At 39.6% G+C, this 22,883-nt stretch overlaps 1 protein-coding gene across 1 annotated transcript in view; it reads right to left on the bottom strand.

The window, feature by feature from the left end:
- myo7ab (myosin VIIAb) overlaps positions 1 to 20,878 on the bottom strand; it is a 50,168-nt gene extending 29,290 nt beyond the window's left edge. The window contains exons 1-16 of the mRNA XM_013908842.1: positions 20,816 to 20,878; positions 15,459 to 15,527; positions 12,888 to 13,001; positions 11,653 to 11,805; positions 10,977 to 11,161; positions 10,641 to 10,762; positions 10,390 to 10,532; positions 9,181 to 9,294; positions 8,295 to 8,448; positions 8,125 to 8,201; positions 7,864 to 7,983; positions 7,021 to 7,163; positions 6,724 to 6,934; positions 6,502 to 6,637; positions 2,903 to 3,009; positions 1,288 to 1,425 (exon numbers count right to left, since the gene is read on the bottom strand). Of these exons, the coding sequence (XP_013764296.1) occupies positions 1,288 to 1,425; positions 2,903 to 3,009; positions 6,502 to 6,637; positions 6,724 to 6,934; positions 7,021 to 7,163; positions 7,864 to 7,983; positions 8,125 to 8,201; positions 8,295 to 8,448; positions 9,181 to 9,294; positions 10,390 to 10,532; positions 10,641 to 10,762; positions 10,977 to 11,161; positions 11,653 to 11,805; positions 12,888 to 13,001; positions 15,459 to 15,476 (1,935 nt within the window). The 5' untranslated portion in view covers positions 15,477 to 15,527; positions 20,816 to 20,878. The remainder of the gene's footprint in view (positions 1 to 1,287; positions 1,426 to 2,902; positions 3,010 to 6,501; positions 6,638 to 6,723; positions 6,935 to 7,020; positions 7,164 to 7,863; positions 7,984 to 8,124; positions 8,202 to 8,294; positions 8,449 to 9,180; positions 9,295 to 10,389; positions 10,533 to 10,640; positions 10,763 to 10,976; positions 11,162 to 11,652; positions 11,806 to 12,887; positions 13,002 to 15,458; positions 15,528 to 20,815) is intronic.
- Positions 20,879 to 22,883: the final 2,005 nt, after the last annotated feature.

Below are 22,883 nucleotides of genomic sequence, written 5' to 3'. Positions count from 1 at the left end.
TTATAATATTATATATAATATATACTATATATATAAGTAAAAATTCTACTTTAGTAGCCTAACAGTATGAAAACTTTACTATATAACAGAGGAAGTCTGTTTTCACAAAGGGGCGGTGCTATGCCGTGGCTACACTCTGAACTAGGGTGACCAACTCTTTTCCCCCGGACATGTCCACTTTTCACATTCTGTCCGGGGGGATTTTCGAGATTGATAAAAATGTCCGGGTTTTCCTGTATTCCGATAGAGGACCCATGTGTGTGACGTCATCCCTGAACTGCTGCTTTGTGAGCGCTTGTTCTGTGCTCACAGATGGGACTGACAGCGTGCTGTGCTGACATTTTACAGTCAGTTACAATAACTCGTACGAGCTAGCTAGCATGACGGAGTTTCTATACAGCTGGGTGGGTGCTATGTTACTGATAGTGATATGATATCGGTTTGGATATGTGGTGAGAGGGAAACATGAAGATGAAACCAGGAGATGTCCTTACTGAATCATCAGAGCTGAACAGGTGATGGAGAAACAGGTTTACCTTTTAGGTGACATGAATGAGTTGAAGGGAAGTTATGAACTGTTTCAGAGAGACAAATAACACCAGGATCCTTTTCTATGTAGCTGACAGCTGGTAACTGTGTCAGGGGTGGGTCTAGCAAAGTTTTGCCAGGGGGGCAGGTAGGGCATTAACAGGGAAAGGGGGCACAAGGAAATACTTTTCTTTCTTATTCTCATTTAAAATGTCTCGCTTTTAAAAAATAATTATCTGAATCTTACAAACAAAGTTCTTATCTGATGTAAAATGTATAGAAATCATACATATACCAACAAGACCGTGTACATCACTGTCACAACAGTGTTCGTTTTCATTCAAAGGCTTTATGGCTTTTCCTATAATACCTGGTGGGCCGGTCTCTAGTCAAAATACCCTGGTCAAGTTTTTGTCCCAGTCCAGCCCTCATACCGACCCAGTACTGGTAATTCTTTTTATGCAGATGAGGCATTATTTCTGTACCATTATTTAATTCCAGAGGTTTTTAAGTTATTTGTTTTGCACTTGTTGACTTGTAAAAGCCTATATGACATATTTTATTTCACAATTAATTAACCACACAGAGAAGGCATCGTTTAAATATGTTAAATATGTTTCTTTAAGCAAGTTCTTCATGACTGAGCTAAGTGTCCTCTTTTTTTGGAAATCAAAATATGGTCACCCTACTCTGAACATATCTCCGTACTCTGGGGCATCGCAACACAGAAGCGCATACATAGTAATAAATCACGCTCACCATGGGTTTTTTAAGTTCGTTGGGTTTTATACAGCGAACGAAGAACGGCTGACACACACTGAGCGTCCTCATCAGCAGCTCCAGAGATCGTTTGAATTGACTGCTCAGAGTCGGGGAGCGCTTCCTCGTCTCAACGCCCTACGAACGCAAACACATACAAAACGGATAGTTTCAGAATATTTGCACTGCAGGTAAAGACATGCTATTGATGCTGCTGTAATGGGACATCACAATGGTATATAAAACACCCTAAATGGGAATTTAATTTTGAACGCCTACAACCATAAATAACCAGTGGCTTCAAACTCTTAAGATCCACAAAGCAAACACAGATTGCTCTCACGTTATTTCTATTGCACACGACGGACAATTAAAAGAGGAGACAACACAAAATCTCTGACACCAGTTGTCACTGTGATCCTGTGAGTAAAGCCAAAACACAATTAGATTTAAACATTTTAAAAGCATGCAGGAGTTTTCGTCTGTATGCAGAACTGCCTACTGTGTCAGAGAGTTTGAAAGCTTATTTTTCATTAACTTCACGCCAAATTTCCCCTCATCAGCACAATGTTCCCCTCTGCTTTTGGCACACCTGTGAAATAAAAAGAAGGGCTGAGAGGGAGCAGAGGGATGCTGCTAAGCACGTCATGGATAATTGGACTTGGCTTAAGAGAACACACACGGGGTTGGAGGGACCACATGTGGCTAAAGGCTGGTGATTACCTTGGGAGCAGGTGTGCTGGGCTGCTGATAGCCACACAGAAACTGATTTCAGGAGGAAAAGAAAGAGGAAAGAGAAAAGAGAGCAGAGTGAGAGGAGGTGTTTGTCATTAGGAGAGAAGCCGAAGGAAGGCAGAAGACACGCGCGATGTTAACAACACCGGTCTACAGATTTAAAACGCTTCAGAAAGAAACTGAAAATGATGCAATGTGTTAAAGTAGGGTTGCTCGGCTATGGTAAAAAAACATATTCATGATCATTTTGATCAATATTGTAATTTCATAAGTACATGGTTAATCTAATTACTTACAAGCTTAAACATCATGCAATTTATAAATCTTTAAAACAAATTAATAAAGAGAGAGGTGGATGCGGTGTGGGACATCGGGTCATCAGGTAGGGAGCTAGGACCTTTAAGCTTGCCTCACAAGGGCAACTCACAGTCCCTGCAAAGCTGCAGCCACACCAAAGACAGGGGGTGGCAGATGTGCACATCGTGGGAGATCTGTGCAGTGGGAGAGTGATGGAAAGCCACAGTCTCATGTTGCTGACAGGGGCCGGGTAAAACAAAGGCACCTGCTCAGGCTTAATGTCTTTTACTTCTTCTACCTACTCCTCTTGACCAAAGGCTCTCTTTCTGTCATTGTAGCTCAAGCTGAACAAACAATCGGTCAGGCTGAACTCTTCGAGAGGCGTGAAGGTGCGCTGCTGTAAAAGCCTTCATAAGCTTTGTAGTGAAAATTAATCCAAGAAAGTAATAATTTCTTCCAGCTCAAAGCCAAAATAATAAATAAAGTGAATATCGATTATTTACCAACCCAAATAACCAAATAAAAAAACAGAAAAAAGATACAACATACAGTGTCATGATTTTAATGCATTTGTTGGTCTCACCATGGCAACATCAGCCTGGAAGATCTGCTTGATGAACTTATTCTTGGACGAGTGGACGAGCTGAATGATGTCAGTGTGGAGGCTGTCTCGGTTTTTCTCCAGGAAGCCTGAAAGGAGGGCGTAGTGAGAAAAAGCAAGACAGTGGACTGATTATATCTTATTTGAATCAACATTTTTACTGCACTGATTTTTGCACAGAAATTTATTTACAAAAAAAAATCACTATATTTTGGTCATGTTTTCAACACTAAATTGAACTGAAACGTTTTAATCAATATCTTCTGTAAGTGTGACAACTGCTAACTTTCTTGAATGACCTTTTCAGATTAAATGAGAATGCAATGATTTTAAAGGAACAAGCTAAACTTCATACAGCAGCACAGTATCGTGCATGAGCAATATTCAATTCAATTTTATTTATATAGCACCAAATCACAACAGTCACCTCAAGTTGCAATACGTGTATTTAAGAGAAGTTTAGGTTTTGCATTCACATCAATTTCCAAACAAACCAAGGGATATCTTCCTGAGGATGAAACGACATGTTAGTGAATTCTGTTCAAAGTTGGTCTGCATGTTGTAGCTTAGAGACATTAAACAAAGTGAGGTTAAGTTGTTAAACTTAACCTCCTAGGACCCGAACTCTTCCACGGCATGCATTTTTCATTTCTCTTTGATATTTGGGCATATTGGGAACCAATGAATGTAAAAACAAAGAATTACCAGATTTTTTTTTACCTGATTTTTGTTTCTAAGAAAAATGAGAGCCACGTATGAGGATATTCATTTAAAATTTCGATAGAACAGTAGCATATAATGTCCTCGTAAGTGGAGCAAAATTGAGTATTTTGGTCTAAATAACCCAAAATGGGATGTCCACATATGTGGACGCCAGGTCCTAGGAGGTTAAAATTAAAAAAATAGTTAATCCACACCGGAACCAGCCACACAGGACAAATAAACATGGGTCTTGCATGGGTGTGGGGGGCCTCAAGATGCTTATACAAGAGATGCAGGAGTGTGACAACAGCATCCTCCACACCTCTCCCTGCTCTATAGGCAAACTGGAAGGGGTCAAGATGGTGTTCAACATGCATTAAAATCTCCTTCTTAATTATCTTCTCAAATGTCTTCATCACTAAAGAAGTCAGAGCCACAGGCCTAAAATCATTCAGTGCCTTAGGAGAACTGCCCTTAGCAACAGGAACAATGACAGCATGTTTCCAAATTTTAGGTACTGTCTGTAGCTCTAAAGAAAGTGAGAAGATATAGTGAAAAATCCCACTCAGCTGATCAGCACAAGTTCTCAGTACCTGTCCACAGATGTTGTCAGGTCCAGGACTCTTGCTTTTGGTATGTCTAAAAAGATTAGCTACCCCTGTCTCATCAATACAAGTAGATGGGGGAGTGATGGTCTTTTCCCTCAGTGTGCTGGTCTGCCTAGAACAATCATAGTTCTCAAAACGAAGGTAAAAACTGTTAAGACTGTCTGCCAGATGTTTGTCAGAGGTAAACCCCTCTAAGGTAATGCTGCTTTTACCTTTCGTCTGTAGCCCTGCCATTGTTGGCACCGGTTCTGACATAAACGGTAGTAACCAGACCAAAAAGCAGCGCACATTTCAGTGCTTTTTTTCCTGAGATGTCATACACTTTGGATTCTAGCCAATCATTTTACCTTTCCAAGGATAGTAGGCGGGCCCAGGTATGTACGTTCTTTTAGAGCAGAACTACAGCTTAAAAATGCCCAAGGCGAAGCGGTCAAAATTCTGGCTGTACTTCACAGCAAAAGATGCAAACTCAGCAGCCTGCAACAAGTGCTTTAAGCTGATACTGTGCAAAGGAGGTAACACCTCGAATCTGATGAAACACCTGGTGACGCATAGCAGGTTTTTTTTAAGCCGAGAAATGCGCCGTATTTGATAGCTTGCTGTGAGACCTCACACCGGCACATCTACTGCCGGTGTGGTGCCTGTTATCAGAACCGGAGTTAGTAACATCCCCCCAAGAACCCGAAGAGTAGAGTCCTGGCCCCTAGCCCTGCCAGTGTAGCAGAAATGATGACGGATGATGATGGCAGCAGCAGCCGTTCTTCTCTGGGTCAGTAGCTTAATGTTGTTCGTGTGTAATTTATGTTGAGTAGGCTAATCACGTTATTAAAATAATGCACATAAGGTGAACTAGCAAACACCATCGTAGTTACATGCGGCTGTCTTCTTGTTTGATGGCAGATACTCCCTTCACTCTGGCCAATAAGGCTAAAATTACCAAAGAAAAAGTGGAAAACAGCTAAAAATGAGAGGTTTTTGGACAAAGTATGTGTTTTTTCCATTGTTTAAGCACTGCTTCCAGCCAAGAGTGATACCATATATGACCTATAGCTGCAGAAAAGGCTAACATTGTTATTTTTTTACAAACAAACAGCTAAACATAAGAGGTTTTTGGACAAGTTTGTGTTTTCCATTCTTTAAGCACCGGTTCGAGCACCGTTTAAGCACCGGCACCGTTTCAAAAGTACCGGTTTGGCACCAGTATCGGATAAAACCTAAACGATACCCATCCCTACTCTGGACGCTACATTGCTGCTAGTCACTTCCTGTGTGGATGCCCTTTTAAACTTTTCTCAACTACCAATGAGTGTGAAGGATATGACATTAACTTATGACAAGTTGGTAGACATGTTAGATGGTTACCAGGCAACCAGAGCCGACTCCCAGCATCAAAACGATGCCTGATGAGTGAATCGCTTCCCTTAAGACCGGAACATCTGGCTTAAATGATTTCTTTGTAACTATTCTTCTGGCATCTAAACTCTAAATTCTTGCTTTGATTTTTGCAGATGAAGAATTTCTGATTGAAACCGATATTTATCCTTAATATCCTCTTTAATGTAATTCCGAGTGAATCTTGTGAAACAAAGTGTTCATTTTTGGACCAGCTCAGAGTATGTGATAATGATTAGTTTCTCCAGCAGCTGTAAGAGCCTGAGAGGGGAGAGCTCTGGTCAGATGTGATGAAGCATCTGTTAAGACTGCTGTAGCCAAACACCCTCCATGAGACCCTCATCCGAACTGTCTGTGCTTCCTCAGAAAAAACTTCTTCAAGTTATTTTTTAATCAATATCATCTTAATGTGCCTGCTGGTAACTTTCCCTACTGACCTTTTAAAAGTAATAACTCGGGAAGAACACATTTGTTTTGAGGAAACAAGAAAAATCCTGTCAGGACAGGTTGATTTCAGAATCAATATCCTCTCAGTGTGCCTGCTGCTAACTTTTCTGAATGACCTTTTGATAGAATGTTTATTTCACCCACTTGATTGAAAGACTCGGAAAAACAACCTTCAAAGGCCAAATTAGGGTCTGGAGTTACTGGAAATTTATGCTTCAGCGGGAAATCAACGTTGTAACCTGATGTGCACCTCCCTAGAAATGTAACTACACGTCAGGTCTATGCAACTTTTGTGACTGGTCTGTTCAGTACAGCCGATTCCTGCTGGCATTTTTAAACGTATCAGTGAGAGAATAAAAACCATTGCTTCAATATAAGTTTAAATCAGACAAACCAACACAAACAGAAAAAATCTGATGAACAGGGACGTACCTCTGGTCTCGTAATGTACCACTCCTGCAAAGTGCTGGATACCAAACTGGGTTTCGTAGCAGTTTTTAGGAGGAATGTAGTTGGAGTTGAGCTTGTGCTGAGAGTTGAGCTTATACAGCATCGTAGCATCAGTTCCCTGAAAAAAATAAAAAAACGCACATCAATCAAAGCCAAATTCAGTAAGACTTATCTTTACAAGTATCTACTAAATATCTGTTGCACCTTGGGAAACTTGCTCTCTTCATCTATGAGGGAGATGATGTTCATGGGTTTGTTGGCGATCATGTCCAATGCATCCTGGTTGTCTGTGAACTCAATGTGCTGCCAGCTGATGTCCTCCAGGTTGTATTCTTCCTGCTCCAGTTTAAAGACGTGGCGGACAAAGAATTGCTGCAAGTTCTCGTTGGCGAAGTTGATGCACAGCTGCTCAAAACTACAGTGGAAAAAAAAGATGACAGCGTTAAACTAATAAAGTAGCATAAATGATCTACAAAAACACTCTTTTACACAACTTCTCACCTGTTGACGATAAAGTTCTCAAAGCCAAAGATGTCCAGCAAACCGATGGATCTTCGGATGATGGTACTCTCGCAGGAAGGAGGTCGGAATATGGCAGCATTAATCTTATCCACTATCCAGATAAACAACCTCCCGTAGATCCCCTGGATGACAGAATTCATGAACTTTGCTGAAGCAGACTCACTCACCGCCTCCTAAGTGTGATTCTTCATCACCATCATTGGCTTCGTTGTACGGCAACGTCATTAACGTCATTAAGGTTCGGAGACTCCCAAAAATATTTTCCCACAGACCCTTTCCCAGACTTCACTCCAACATAAATACTTCATAGTTATTAGGAATGGGAAAATGTTACACAATTACCACCAAAGGTGTAGAAATAACAAGCAGTGTCCCATCCACCAGCATAGGGGGGTAAGTGGAGGGACACATTTTAAGGTAAGCCAGCACCTTCCAGGTCTGTGTGTGCATCGCACCTGTCCAGGCTCTCCTAACCAAGCTCCATAAAACCATTATGACAGTGATAACAAATGTCCATGCCTTGTAATATTATCTAGGGTCTTAAATTCTCGCCTGCTCTGCAGAATAAGTGAGTCTTGCATAGTTGTACATGAACGAGCTCTCCAACTTGCAGGTAATGGCTAAATTGGCTCTTTAGCTCACAGCAGATCTCCTGGAGAGTAAGTCAAGGACTCTGTTACCAGCTATAGCTGTAGAGTGTGTCTGCAGAAAGACAGACTCGTAGAAAGAAGAAGTTGGATTGTCTGGAGGACAATCACAACATGATCTGTGAAAGACTCGGTGATTACGTGTATTACCTCTAAAACAGGACAGAATCGGTACCTTAACAAAGGCGTCCCTGACATCCAGGCCTTGCTCCACACTTAGAGGGGTGACAACACTTTCACCACGTGTGATGAGGGTTCGTGTCGTCAAACACACCATCACATCTTTAGGCTCCACCTACGGTTCACAACGACCAACAAAAGCATCACCAAAAAAACTGCCAGATATCAATTTGAAAAAGATTTAAAGCCTCTCTTTTCTAAGGAAGAACAGTAAAATGGTTGTGTGTCAATCATGTGTGTGAGAACAATTACAGACCTCCATAAGCGACGCAGCGGTCACCAGGTCAGGAGATCTCACAACCACACAGGCGTCCAAATTATCATAGGTACGAGCTGAGGGAAGCAAGACAGAACATCGTTTTCTTCACTGGTTTGTAAAGTTTGCAAATTTTCTGATTGATGCTTCAGATTTGTGTATTCACGCACCCTCGAATCGCAGGTTTCCCATATGCAGGATGGCAGCCAGAAGCTTGGAAATCTCCCAGGTTTCCGTCTCGGTAAACATGAGAACCTTCATGGCTGACAGGATGCTGGAATAATCACTCAGGTCGTTACGACCGTCACACTTTGTGCAGCTACCCTGTGATATAAAAGAAATCCAAGTTCAGGTCTGCTGTTTATGAGCAGAACCAGGCCAGCGGCTCCAGGTAACTGCAATGTGGCTTAATGGGTTTCACCTGACAGCTCTGAGTGAAATGCTCTGGGAAGCAGCTACGTGCTGCTCTTTATCGGAAACGGTAAATTAACTTTACATTATTATTATATTACTTATGATCCCTGAAGCTTTGTGCACATTTACTGCACCATTTATGTTTCTGTACTTTAGCTTCATTTTACCATCAGGACACAAGGGCACAGTCTTTTTCCACTCACTGTTTTTATTGTAACCTCATGCATTAATTGAGACATACTTTATTATGATTGGTAATTTTTTCTTTTACTAAAATAACACTTTGTTAATCCTTTGGTTGTGGAGGACCAGAGAGGGTGCACTACATACTGGAGCAAGAACATAAAGAGCTTTAAAGACAAGAGAGTGATTTTAAAAGCAACATGTAAGCTGAAAGGCACCAGTGTGTTCTCTCCTTCCAGGCCCAGTAAACACTCAGACTGTAGAGGTTTGAAATATACTGAGGTTAATTAAAAACATTTTTAATAGAGCAGATAGCAGAGCACTGCAGTAGTCCACCCTGTTATAAACAAACAACACAGTGATGTTCAAAGTGCTAAACTCAGCTGTATGATGGGTACATCGATTTCTTAATTACTCATTTTTATCACTAAAAATGAGTAATTAACTGGCGAGACTCACCATAGTGAGGTAGGAGTAGTCTGTGGCAAGGCCCAGGCCCAGCTTTGACTTCATTTCAGGAGCCATGCCCTTCAACATGCAGTAGAAAATATGGTAGTTTCTCTCATCTGGAGCCTGCAGGAGCAAGAAAGAAGCAAACCCTGTATGTCCGACACACAATATGCTATGCACATGTAAGCAGCATCTACGTGATACTGTTTACGTATCATAAAGAGTATATATTATTAATCTTGGACCAGTATTTATTTTTTTTGTATGTAATATGTCCACATATGCAGGGAGACTGAATGGTTCATCTGCCCCTGTTTAATTAATGATACATAAATGACTAATTACACACTTTGATTCAGCTGTGAAGAGTTTGATTGTAGCTTGCCTCCACCAGTGTGTGAATGTGTGTGTGAATGGGTGGATGATTGGGTGTGTAAAGCGCTTTGGGGTCCCTAGGCAGGACTAGTAAAAGTGCTATACAAATACAGGCCATTTACCATTTACCATTAAATATAACAACTCCTGTGAGCACCAAAGTGGAGGCAGCTGCTGTATAAACAAATAATAAATCACAAACTAGTGAAACATTAAGACAGGTGAGACTCCCTCCTGTTAAAAGGGAGTTTTTCTGATTGTCTGATTGTTTGTGTTTTCTTTCTACTATCGTAGGGTCTTTATCTTACTACCTTACAACAACTTAGGCAACGGTTGCTGTGCTTTGGAGCTATATTAATAAAACTGAATTTAAATAAATTGAAAATAATCACAAACCCAAACAAACAAAATCACCATCCAACGTCTTGCAGTTTTAGTTAAATTAATAATTTAATTCTTCAATATTTATTGCAAATATGTGCACAATATCTTCTCTATTTGTTTATTATTTGGCTAATGTTTCATTTATTTTAGTAGTAAAAGCAGTCATCATATAAACTTGAGACTGTATGTCTGTCATTGATGTCAGACTTTTGATTTTGTAAAAAAATATTAAACTGTATTTATCTAAGGTTCAAAAGCAGGATCACAACTGCTAAACTGCTAGACTCGCTGTCAGATAACCTCTACCCAGGAGCAGCCATCAATCTTCACTCAGGCCCATCCCAAACTGCATTCTCAGGTCTAGATCATTGCTTACCATCCATCTGTCTACAAATGTTGACTAATTGTGGTTGGAGTTGTGAAAGATTTAACATATTTAATCTGGATCTGGTTTCTCACCTGTCGACACACGCGGGACTTCTCCAGCAGGTACTGCTCTATTTTGGCTCCTTCAATGGCCCCTCGCTTGTTGAAGTGGATATCTATGTACTTCCCAAAGCGACTGGAGTTGTCATTTCGAATTGTCTTGGCATTGCCGAAAGCTGAAGAAATTGACAAACCAGACGATGAAGGTGACCCATGACACTTTCTTCCATGTTCACTGTCCATTCGTGGACTGAAGGTGATCTTTTTTGGAGTTTAATGCTTACCTTCGAGGATAGGCGTGGCTTCTAGGACTTGCTGCTCTATCCAGGAGTGCTGCCCGCTGATGGCAGCGAGGAACTGCAGAATCAGCTTTGTGCTCTCAGTCTTCCCAGCTCCAGACTCACCGCTGCCTCATAAAGAAAACAGTGACACAGTCATGCAATAAACATGATGATTTCATTACAAATAAACTATTCAAACAGCAGCAGCACACAAAGGATACTAACTATGACCAGCCTTTTTAACCAACAGAGGCTTGCAGATTAACTGCAGAGTTTTTCCTGTTTAGAAATGGCGCACGTCCATCACTTTGAGTTCTTATGAAATGATCAAGCACAAACCTGATGATGCAGCACTGGTCCTTGTTGTTCCGCTGCATGTTGAAGTAACAGTTGTCTGCGATGGCGAATATGTGCGGCGGCATCTCGCCGATCTTCTTATTGGTGTAGAGGCGGATCTGGTCTGGAGTATAGATGGGCAGCAGCTGGTAAGGGTTGACTGCTACCAGTATTGAGCCTGTATACGTCTGCAGATACCCAAAGACAGACGAAAGTCGATGTTTTAAACATGAGATAGATCAAAAACTCAGGGACAAAATATGTGAATCAAACACTACTGACATGGTATAAAACAAAATTTTATGCTCTCCAAAATATATGAGATGATTATAAAAATAATGTCTCTATTATTCCTATTTAGTGGTCTTAACTTTGACTTACTAGCATTTCTAAGATTGGGTGTTTTACAAGTACAAATGCCTGTTTCTATCGGTGAACCTCCGGTCAAACAGCAAGGAAGGGACGTTCTGTTTTATTTATAGCAACAAGTAAATGCTGCTGTTGCTGGGCGCTTAAGATACAAGTAAACAGATTAACCTGAATAAGACCTTAACTGGGCCAAAGCCAGTGGTTACTGCTTTGCTGAACACGCGAGTAAAAGGCCTGGAAGTTACAGAAACTAATTGCACCTCAGGCGATCGTAAATGCAGCTGCGTTGGTGCCACAAAGGGAAACTTACGTAGATGACGCATTCATTATAGCGGATTAGCAGGTTACGGAGGATGCCAGCTTCATTGAGGTCACCCAGACGGATCATGTCCTCCACCCCATGTATGGAGGTTGGGTGCATGGGTTTGATGTTGGTGGCATTTTGAGGGGAAATCCAGTGCTCCTGCATTGGTGAGGAATGAGGAAGCAGATTAGAGGAACAAAGGCCTCAAAAGCCACATGAAGTCACACTGACTCATCCTTCTTTGACGGAAAGAATTAATTGGCAGTTTTGTGTCATTTTAAAAGGACAAAAAAATCTCTACGGTACCTGTCATATAAACAGATTGAGGGTACAGTGGTGTTTAGACGGGGAATGAAAAACAAAAAACAAAACAAAAAAAAACTTAAAAAAAGACAAAACAAAGTTCAAAAGCCAAAGGAAACCATATCGGGAACACACTAGAAACAAGAGATCAGAACACAGTACAACGTAACAAAGAACACAGGCAAACTAAGTCTAAAAATACACATGACACAAGGAGGTAAGTGGAAACAGGAGGGGAACTAAACACAACTGAACACAATTAAGTTAAATGACAGAAACTAGAGACAATGCATGGGAGACTAAGTAAAACATAAACTAAATAGAAACACTGAACATGAAGCGAGAAACTGATGGATCAAACTCTAATACAAACAGAAGCTCGAACTAAGAAACAAGGGCTCAAAATACTAAGGGAACACATGAAGAAAAACGAAAGTAATAAGTGAACTAAGAATGAAGCAAATACTCAAAAAAGTTCAAACCATTTAAAACCCATGATCATGAAAAGCATTACATATTATTGGACGCAGATTAGGTTTAATGGTCTAATACAATACAAGTGTGCAACAGCAAAACACAGTCTGAGTTTTGGACTCTGAATTCAGGTCTATTGTTAACTATTCGTGATTTATTTAGAATCTAAGCTTGTGCGTTTAGAGCTCTTAGTTTATAAATTTCAGATTTTTTTCCTCTGTTTTTGGCCTTTAGTTCTTATTACTTGTGTTCTCTGGTTTTTGTCGTATCCTGTCATCAAGTCCTCGCTCTGTGTGTGTATATAGGTGTGTATATAGCGTCAGTCCACTTTCAGTCCTTATCACAGTATCTACGCAGTCTCCCTTGTTTTCATATTTGAAAAACCTAAATTCTAGTTTCTCTTGTTTATGTAGTCTACCTTGGAGTACTGCTTTCAGGTCCTTCCTGCTTTTCTGCAAACTTACCCGGCCTTCATCATCCAGAACCTGGATCTGTCCAGAGTCGCACAGTTTGACCACGGCTCCCACGGGGACGTCAAACTCCCGGCCCGTTTTAAGATCCAGCCACACATAGTCCCCCTGGATTACAAAACTTTAGTTAAAGACTGCAGGAAGTAATAGAATAACATCATAATATCAGAGTAAACTGAAGCTGAATGATTTTTTTTATCTCCCTGGGGAAGTTCAGAGCACTTGTTAAAAAAATTCTGTAACCAAAGATGTCAACTGTTTGTAATCATATAATTTCTTATCTCATACTTATACTTTAACTCTTTTTATTCCTAGATGTTATTTTGAAATTTGAGCAGAAAACATCAGGTTTTCCCCGTAACAGCTGCAAAACCTGATGAGCTGCATGTGCCTTAGCTGTACGTGACATTTGTTATGGTCTCCTTGTCTGCATTCAACTATTTGAATATACATGTTGGATAACCAGGAAATATCAGTTGCACCACACACCCAGTTACCCAGTTTTTCAGCTGCCAACTAGTTACATTTTTGAGGATTTAGCCTGAAAAAAGGATTTAAACTTGACCACATCCACCAGGAAGGCCATGATGTAACACTGAGACTTAGGTAACCCTACGTAACAACAAATAAGGCTTAATTTTCCTGAGGTGGAACCAACACTTAGCAAAAACCATGACTGAGCAGGTTGCTACAGGAGGTATTAAAAATCTACAAAACAGTCAACCAATCATGGCACTGACTGTGCCATTAGACATACTATGAAAAGCAAGCCCCCTGGAGATGAACACAGCCGACCCTAAAAAGTGCATTTATCATCTTAGACGTGTCAGCACAGAGGTCATTTTGTGTTTTGCCAATGAATGACAAACACGAGGTGTCATTTAGATGTAAATCAGAAGGGGAGCTGGTATAAACCTCATCATAACACTGCAGCACGATGCTCAGCGTTCATCCCCACAGTCTAGACTGTGACCTTAAAGATGCTATTTTTGCTTCCATTTAACAACATCCAGATGTCTCCCACTCGAATGAGATTCATAGCCGTGGCTCTGAGCTGAGATTGAAACGGTGCAGGAGTGTCTGAGTCGTGCCCTGCAGGACTCTCGGGGGAGAAAGGCACTGGCATCTAGTTATTGAAAGGGAAACTATTGATGGTCTGATATGAGGTAACTGCCCAGCTTTTTCTATATTTAGTGTGTCAGGACTGTGGAGCTCATGCTGAATAAATCATTCTTGCTCACAATTTGATTTTCGGTTGTTTCTTTTTACATTTTAATTTAATTTAAAATCATTAAACCTGCTGGCTGGCCCACCATAACAAACAAACATTCCCATAAGACACTAAAATGTCAGGTTAAACTGACCTACTTGCATGAGTTGATGCTAAAGAGACCTAAACTATGCTTTTTGTGTTAAAGTAGTAGAGCCACAATCTGGATTTTAAGCCGATCTTTTATGAACAGAGGCACTGGCAAGGTTGATGTAACGATTATGGCCTCTCATAATAATAATATGGAAGAAGAAAATGAACGAGTTCAGTAACCTTCCGCCCTCCTTCAATAAATCCCAAATGATCCTTCAGACAGACAGTAAAAAAGTGCTGTTGTGCTCAGATATTCACCTACTGACTTCTGAGCCCTTACAAAATTGAGTTTAATTTTCCCTTCTTAAATAATCAAACACAGAATACTGTGTATCAAGTTTGTGGTTATGGCAGAGGCTTAAGTCATTAGGGAAAGCTCTGTACCTCAGTGGAAAATCAAAAGAAACCATCATAATACAAATGCACTGAAGCGTGATCACCCTAACCTCAACTCTAACTCTCAGCAAAAATAACTTCTCCTGAGTCTCTGCGATTAGACAAAAAATAAAATCAATGACAAACAAAAAGAATTAAAAACACTAGTCTGTTTAGCCTTTCTCTAAAAAATAATATTATGGTAGAGTCAGCATCTAAGAAGACTTAGACCTCAGACAATTAAAGCATCTGATATGAAATAACTTGAAATTTCAAATTATTTTCTCAAAATTTTGAGATAGTAACCCAAACTTTTGACTTATGGATCCATGCAAAAAAAATTTTCTCCACTGGTAAAAACACTGGTCCACTGGTCGCTACGTAAAAATCTTTTGGCGAGTAATGCATTGAAAAGTTCCTTGTAATTGCTTTGTTCTCCAATATATTTTTTGTTATCAACTTGGGTGCAAATACTCTCCAAATACTCGCAGAGAGGTAGGGAAACTGCAAAAAGTGTGATACAAACCAGAAACTGAGACTCATTTCCTTCAAAGTAAAATCTGTGCCTCTCTGCTACAACAAATAAACTGCTGATGTCAATGTCTAACCAGGTCCCATTACAACATGGACACCAACAGAAACTCCACCTAAGTTTAAAAATAATAAATATCAGCAAAGGAAAAAATATTACCTGACTTTTTACATTAATGTCCATCCATAATTCCCACAGAACGTTTGTACAGAAACGAACTTAAGAACTTACTTTTAATACACGGACAGGACAAAGAGGTTGGAAGACATTCAGAACCATTTGGTACAGGACCCACCTGTTGCAGAATGACCATGGTTCAGCCTCGTGTTGATTCCAGGTCATCAGAAGTCACCATATGAGGGCTCTAAAATGAAACCAGTCACAGACATCACATTAACTTTGAGACAACAGACTGCATCTACTTCGTATGTATGAATTACACATTTTTATACACACAGTTTGAGGGAAAGTCACCAAAACAAAGACTGTTCAACAGGTTTTTTTGGATAACGAGATGAGAGAACAGATGAGGGGGGAAAAAACAGGATACACAAGTTTTTCATGTTCTTTGCCACGTGGGGTTGAGACCAAGAAAAAACAACGTCTACTTTTAATTCATTATGATATATTATGCTTTTTTCCACCTCTATACTATTAACTCTACTCAAAATAGGCACTTCCTCTCATTTTAAGCCAGCTTTCCTTTGATTTGCTGCTTCCCCCAGTCTGAAACGAGCTGAAACATGGATGATTTTTGAAGACTAACAGTTGCCAACACGAGAGTATGTCAGCATTAGCAATGTACACAAAAGATATCTAAGTTTATATTGTTGTCAGCCTGTGCTGCCATCATCAACCCCAATTTATTACAAACCATCTACAGTATTTTTACAGGTGCGTAAGATTGAAGTTATGACTGCGTTCATTTATTTTTGGAGCATTTAGGAGCAAATCTAAGCTGTCCTGACACAAACATTAGGCTTCTTATCACCTACAAAGCTGTTATGGTGAACATTTTTGGCTAACTCCCACCAATACAGAGCAGTATTATCATTATTATCATTCTTTTAGATTCATGTTGAATTGTAGACTCTGTTTTAGCTTTGTTTGAGCCTCCACTCATTCCTAATGAAAACATGTCAGTCTATAGCTTCAAAAAGCTCCACTGATCTCAAAGGGCAATGGACTGCATTTGTGGTAGAGCTGTGTGCCATAAAAATCACTATAAAAGTTGCAGAGACTGTGTACACCAGACACATTTCATATTGCACACTTAAATAAACTAGATCAGAGACGTGTTATAGTTCGTGATGGGTTTTAGGAGCCGTAAGAGGTCTGAGATCTAATATGAGGAGGTGAACAAAAAGTCTGATCACCATCAGTCCTTTCAGAGCCGAGACACACAGTCCTGTGGTTCAACCAGTGAAGGAAACAGGGGGCGGGTGCAGAGTTTAAAGGGTCTGATAGGGGCTGTTAAAGGCTTACTGGGATTCCTGGGGATAATCCCATCGCTTAAGTACGAGGCATAGTTGTTGCAGCTATGATTTTCCTTCCACATGAGGCTGTCTTACTGTTTTTGTACTCATTTATATTAAAGGTGATGTGGCTGTTACATATAGTGGGATACGTGTTTAAAGTGGCCTTTTTGTTTAAGGAACTATAGAAGAGGAATTGTTAGTCTTTAAAGGTTTGTATTTTGTACTGACTATAGCACACACAGAAAAACTACTAGAGTATGAGTGACACAAGGTAATTAAACAAGGCGAGGTTTGGAGCTGTTAGAAAACAAATAGATTGGTTTGAATTAATAAAGGCAGGATGAATGAGGTGGGCGAATGGAGAAATAAAACTAAGATGACTGCTTCTCTGCTAATTCATTCTGAGGAAAAACAAACACGTTAGTAATATAAATAGCCTGTGTGGCCAGAGAAGAAACACAATGACCCAGAGGATGTGAGTGATGAAGATAAACCATGTCACGGGGGAGGGGCTAAATCTACTAAATACCCATTGGAGCACTAATAAATCTATTAACATTTATTTAGACCGCAAAGAAAACTGTATTAAAGTCTGATTATATTCACATAAAAAATAAGCTTCATGTGGTGAAGTGAAGCTACTGAAGGGCAATAGAGTTGATATACAAGTAATTACCAGTCACAATATGTTCAGCTTAGACCAAGACAGAGCTTCTAATCCAGAACCACAGGGTGCCAATCTGGCAACCGTCCCAAACACAGACACTTAGCTCTCCACCTGACTTTACAATGTGGACTGGAGTCATCGTGGCCTCACATTTTTCCACTAGTTTTTATTTAAATTTTATTTTAATTATAAGTATTTATTCAAACACATTTTCTCTCTTTTTTAAGAGTGAAAGAGAAAAAATGTAATAAAAAACAGGAACGGGACTTAGTAAAGATATAAATACAATTAAACAATAAAAAGAAAATAAATAAGGTACAGTAAGTAATGCAAAGGTACATTTGGAAAAACTATGATGTAATGTCATGGAGAAGGTGACTCTTCCATTGTAAAAATTTGTCTCACTTTATAATACAGCCAGCAACTAAGGGCGTAATCCCACTGTAATCAGATGAATTTCAATGCATTTTATTTGAAGTTACATGTGATTATATCTCCTGAAAAGTAGGCAAACTAGAATAAAGGGGTCCTTAGTGAAGTTTTTACAGGAAAAAGGAACTTACTAGACTGTTATGTAAATGTAAGTACTGTGCAAGTTGTTTTAAGTAATGCACATGGAATTTCATGTTATTTTTGCAGAAGAACAAACACTATTTCCCCATTTTTATTTTTTTTTTTTTACATCTTTATTTAGTATTCATTATGTTATTGTGCGTGACGGATGTTCTATTATTCAACTGTCCTGAAAAATGCAGTGTATTTACAATGTAAGATGAAGAAATTGTTTGTTTTACTGCAAAATTACCTTAAAATGAAAGAGTACTTAAATTACTCCCAGATTAATTTGTTTCCTTTCCTGTGAAATACCTGAAGTTATACAACATTTAAAGCTACTTATACACTACTAAAAGCATTAACAGGCTGATTTCTGTTGACATATGTTGACAAAAAAAATAAAGAAACCAAATAAATTTCTTGTGTATTTTTATGTTATTTAAATTTTGTAAGTACACACACTGTTTATGTTTTTACTAATATTCCAGTTCGCTAAAATATTTTCCTCACTCAGTTTTAGTTTTTAGTTTAGTTTTCCGCTTACGTTTCTAAAACCTCTGAGGTTGATCTGTGAAAAGGCAGCGAAAGACATCCCTGTTTACTCTGACAATTTAATCAAGTGTTTGCAGCAGTCCTGCTTTTATGACATTTACTTTTCAGGTTTTCAACTCTTGCACAAATATTAACCACCAATTTTATTTTCTGTGTTCTATTGTAACTTTACTCCAAAAGACTTGTACATCAAATTTTGTGAACTTTTATGTCCTGTTTTCTTTTCAAAATGCTGCTTTAGATTGTTTAATGTACTTTGCAATTCCTGGGTGTAAAAAGCAATATATAATTCAATATTTTTTGCCTGCTTACTAACACTACCTTGTTTAATAAAAAAGTAATAATATAATAAAGGATCCAAACCATTATCACAGTAACCTATATAACTGACACGCTTTTGCATTGAGCTGCTTATGAAGAGGATGCTGTGACACAATGTGATCTGTTGGAGGTAATCCCCATTTATTCTGATAGCAGCAAAGGATAGGCAACATCATGTAAAGAAACTGCCTGACTTTGAATTTCTGTGCAGAAACAGCGCAAAAGTTGTCTCAATTCACCAGAACCTGAACATATTTATGAGCGAGACATAATACTGATATATTGGGGTAATACTGAAAATAGGAGGGAAAAAATAAGTACAAAAAGTTCCTAAAGTAGAACCTAAATCATTTATAGGGAGAAATAAAAGAGAAGATAAAAGTGCTGTGGAGCTTAGAGGTCAGCCAGGTGTATGAAATACTTTAGTAGTTCAACAGATTTTGTTCACAAGAGTACAAGAAATTTTACAACACCACTTAAATCCGTATCATTAAATTCTTCTTCTTTCATTTGCTCCCTGTTGGGGTCACCACAGCAGATCATCTACCTCCACCTCACCCCTGCCTCACACAAACCCTCTGCATGTGCTCCTTCACTACATCCATAAATCCATCCTTTGACCGACATATCCACTCTCCCAACTCTGTACATGTCCAAACCATCTCAGCAGTCCTTCCCTAACTTTGTCTGCAAACTGTTCAACCTGCAAACATTAGGCTCATAAACAGGTGAGAAAATTGATCATGAAACCATTAAAAAGTAGGCCAGTCTTGAAACTACAGTCTCTTAAGAAACAAACAAAACAAAGCATAAAACAACCCTCATTGTTGATATATTTTACCAGATCAAAAGCCGAAGTTGCATAGCGTATAACAATCATTGGGGAAAGGTGTGTCTATCATGCATCGTGTGACAATTCTAAGAGTTTTCAAAGGGATGAAGCTACTTAATGTGCTAAAAAAATTTAAAAAAAATCATGTTTTTGTATTACTCTAATGGGTTGTGATAGATCTCCGCTGATCGCTCATTTTAAAAAATGCACCATTTTTAACTACTGGTTACTACTGGATAACATCATTTCACCATGATGCTGGTGAAAAACAAAATCACTACTTCTTAAATAAATGACATCAGCAATAGTGTATAAAAAAATGTAAACGCTCTTATCTGTTCTTTTGTTTATTATTATACATTTTCTGCCGAGTTTGTTCTTGACTTTTCTTTTTGATAGTCCCTCGACTTCTCTTCCATGATTACCTTCAGCTGTGTTCCCCTGATGTTTCCCATCTTCCCTTTTGTATAATTAAACCCTCAAACTGCTTGTGTTCTTATTCTGTAACACTGACTGTCTGAGCTTTTTATCTGCCGGTGAGTTTTCCCCTCATCTGCAGTCTGGAGTTTTGGACTCTTGCCCCAATAAAGATGTGGGTTTTTTTGTTTATAAGTTTTGTTGTCTATATTTGGGAGCGTTTGACCGTCCTGTGATGTCTGCCTTTTGTGATAGGGAGTACTGTGGCATCCCACCTTCCCACAGCCTTGCTGATAGATGCTAGGATATTTAACTAAAACTAAAAACACGAAGCTCATGTTTGTGGCTTCAGAGGAAAACGCTTAAAAATTCAATGCCAATGTTGAGATATTCTAATCTGCATGAAATCAGGGCACTGAATAGAAAACCAACATTAGCGTCGTAGTTAATGAGGCTACAAACCGGCTGATAGGCCACAAAAGGCTGACAGATCTTGATTGAATAATTAAGCACCTGCCAGGTGTTGTTTGTGTCTTAGTCTTATAATCAGCTGTCACTGGGGAATTTTTTCTCTTTTTTTTTCCACTTGCCAAAATCTAAAAAAGTTTACTAATAGAAATTGCACATAACATTAACTTTCCTGCTATTTTTCTGCCTAACAACTATTTCTTCAACCTCTTCTTCTTACGAGACCCAGAGTCACTCTGGTCTGAGATTTTCATGTAACGGCTGAGAGAAATCTTTAAGTCCCCAGCTGCTAATCTGTGTATGTGGCCTCTAATGCTATTCGAACAAGTGTTTGCACAGCACATGCGTCCGCTGTGACTCACATGGCAGGGATTCACAGGCTCCGGCGCACAGGGGCACGCAACGTTCATCATTGATCAAGAGAGTTCAGGAGACTCATTTCCATGAGGTCAAGGGCTTCAGTGTCTGCAAAACACAACATAGGAGAACCTCAAAAGTCAATAAAAATACTCAAAAGGGGCACGTCAGCAACATCTAAAGGTACTTTTTACTCAGCTGTTTCCCTACTTCTAGGATCTACCTTTTATATGTCAAACATATGGTGAGCCAATAAAATTTATTAAACTGTGTACATTGGTGCCAATTTGACAAACAGCAATCATATAGTTCTCTAAAGACTGCAATCTCTGAGAAGGCTCATGTGTGTTGTATATGATTTATGTGGTAATGCATTCAAGCATGGCCCAATCCAACCCACCGTTGGGTCACAGGGTGACAGGTACGGTTCACCCTAGAGGTCACCCGTCTGCCGCTGGTCTTCTAACTTCATATTTAAACTGACCTAAATCTAAAGCTATTTAAACTCTTTACAATGAAGTTGTAAAGGCCCAACCCTTTGGTTTGCTAATAAAAAATTATTTTTTTTCATATAATAGTGTTAGATATGTTTGCTCTCTTGGATCACAGGCAGACTCGCTGGTTCAACTTTGCAACTTCTTGGTGTTTTCCTCACGTATCCCACCTTGATTTTGCATAAAAATTAAATTATTGAGCTCTGAAACAGCTGTTAAATCCCCCCCAACTCAGAATATCTACACTTGTGGTTGAAAACCATCCAAAATGTGCTAGAAAAGGAGCACCTTGAGTAAAGAGCTGAAACAATCAATTAATAAGTTTGGGGATTATCAAATTAAAAATGCCGTTCTCTAGTTTCAGCTTCTTCAATGGGAGAACCTCCTGCTGCCATAATTGAGTTTGAAAAGCTCTCAGCGTTTGACGTTTGTATTCACTGCTCCTCTCTAACCTGCTGTAATGCATGAATGATGTTCCTCTGTGCCGCTTTCATTGGTTTTTGCTCTCAAAGAGACACTTAAAAACGTTCCTATGTGACAAGAGGTGATCTCTAATCTAATTTAGAAGAAACCATCCAGACTTCATGGAATAAATACACAGTGCAGCCAGATTTATTTATTTTGAGGGAAACACAATGGCTGCTTTAAGTGCTGGCACAGGACGAAGTGAGCAATAAGAGGCTTTGGTCTAAAGCAATAGCAGAGCAGCGGCCCTCTGGCCTAAAAAGCCCTCAGGCCTCGACCCATGTTCGTCTGCCCCACTTACCTCTCAGCACAATTCATAAGATCCACTATTCTTCTCTTCTATCCTCTGTTGTCTTCTGCCCAAAATTAACAGGATGGCTGAAGAAGGGCTGGAGAAGAAACTGGAGAATTAAGTAGTTTTCTCTGCTCCTGTCGTTTTCTTAGATTTTTCCAACAGACTTCTGCTCTTCTGGTTGCGTTGTGGTCGCAGCCTCCTGCAGGTGGCTTGCAGCCCTCTCACAGTCTGATGTCTGGGACAGTAACAGGGCTCTCGAGACTCTCTTGCTGCGTCTCATTCATGGCTGCTGATCCTGATTAGCTGGGAGGGTGGAGCCTGTTGGTGGCACATACTGTACAGGGATCAGCTGGGGGAAGGAGGTGAAGAGGGAGGTGAACCAGGTCATGATTTCCAAGTTCTGGTTCTGGAATGAATTTTAAAGGGAATGCAGATCGTCTGATGCGCAGGTTTTAAATTGTGTAGATTATCTGCCTTTTTGTGTCTTGTTTATGATCAGAACCTCCCCTGTGTCCCTTTATATACTGTTTAGACCCATTCATCTAACCCGAGGGTGCAACACACAGTGGTGGGTGAGGTCTTTCAGGTTTGTAATGAATCTCAGTGCTCCATGACAGATGCATGCATGCAAATAACACTGCTTTAATTCAGCTCTTAATAAATATATTATATATGGCAGGGGTGTCAAACAAAGTCCAGGGCCAGAATCAGCTCAGCAAAAACTCCAATCTGGCCCACTGGAAGGCTTTGGAAAATATGAAGTACATAGATTTTGCAATTTTAACTGTATTTTCTTAAGATTTACAGAATTTTCATCAC

The sequence above is a fragment of the Pundamilia nyererei genome, unplaced genomic scaffold (assembly GCF_000239375.1).
Source record: "Pundamilia nyererei isolate P.nyererei 1_Seehausen unplaced genomic scaffold, PunNye1.0 scaffold00015, whole genome shotgun sequence".
Classification (NCBI taxonomy): domain Eukaryota; kingdom Metazoa; phylum Chordata; class Actinopteri; order Cichliformes; family Cichlidae; genus Pundamilia; species Pundamilia nyererei.
Note: the sequence above shows the minus strand (reverse complement) of the source record. Positions and strands in the feature narration are given on the sequence as shown.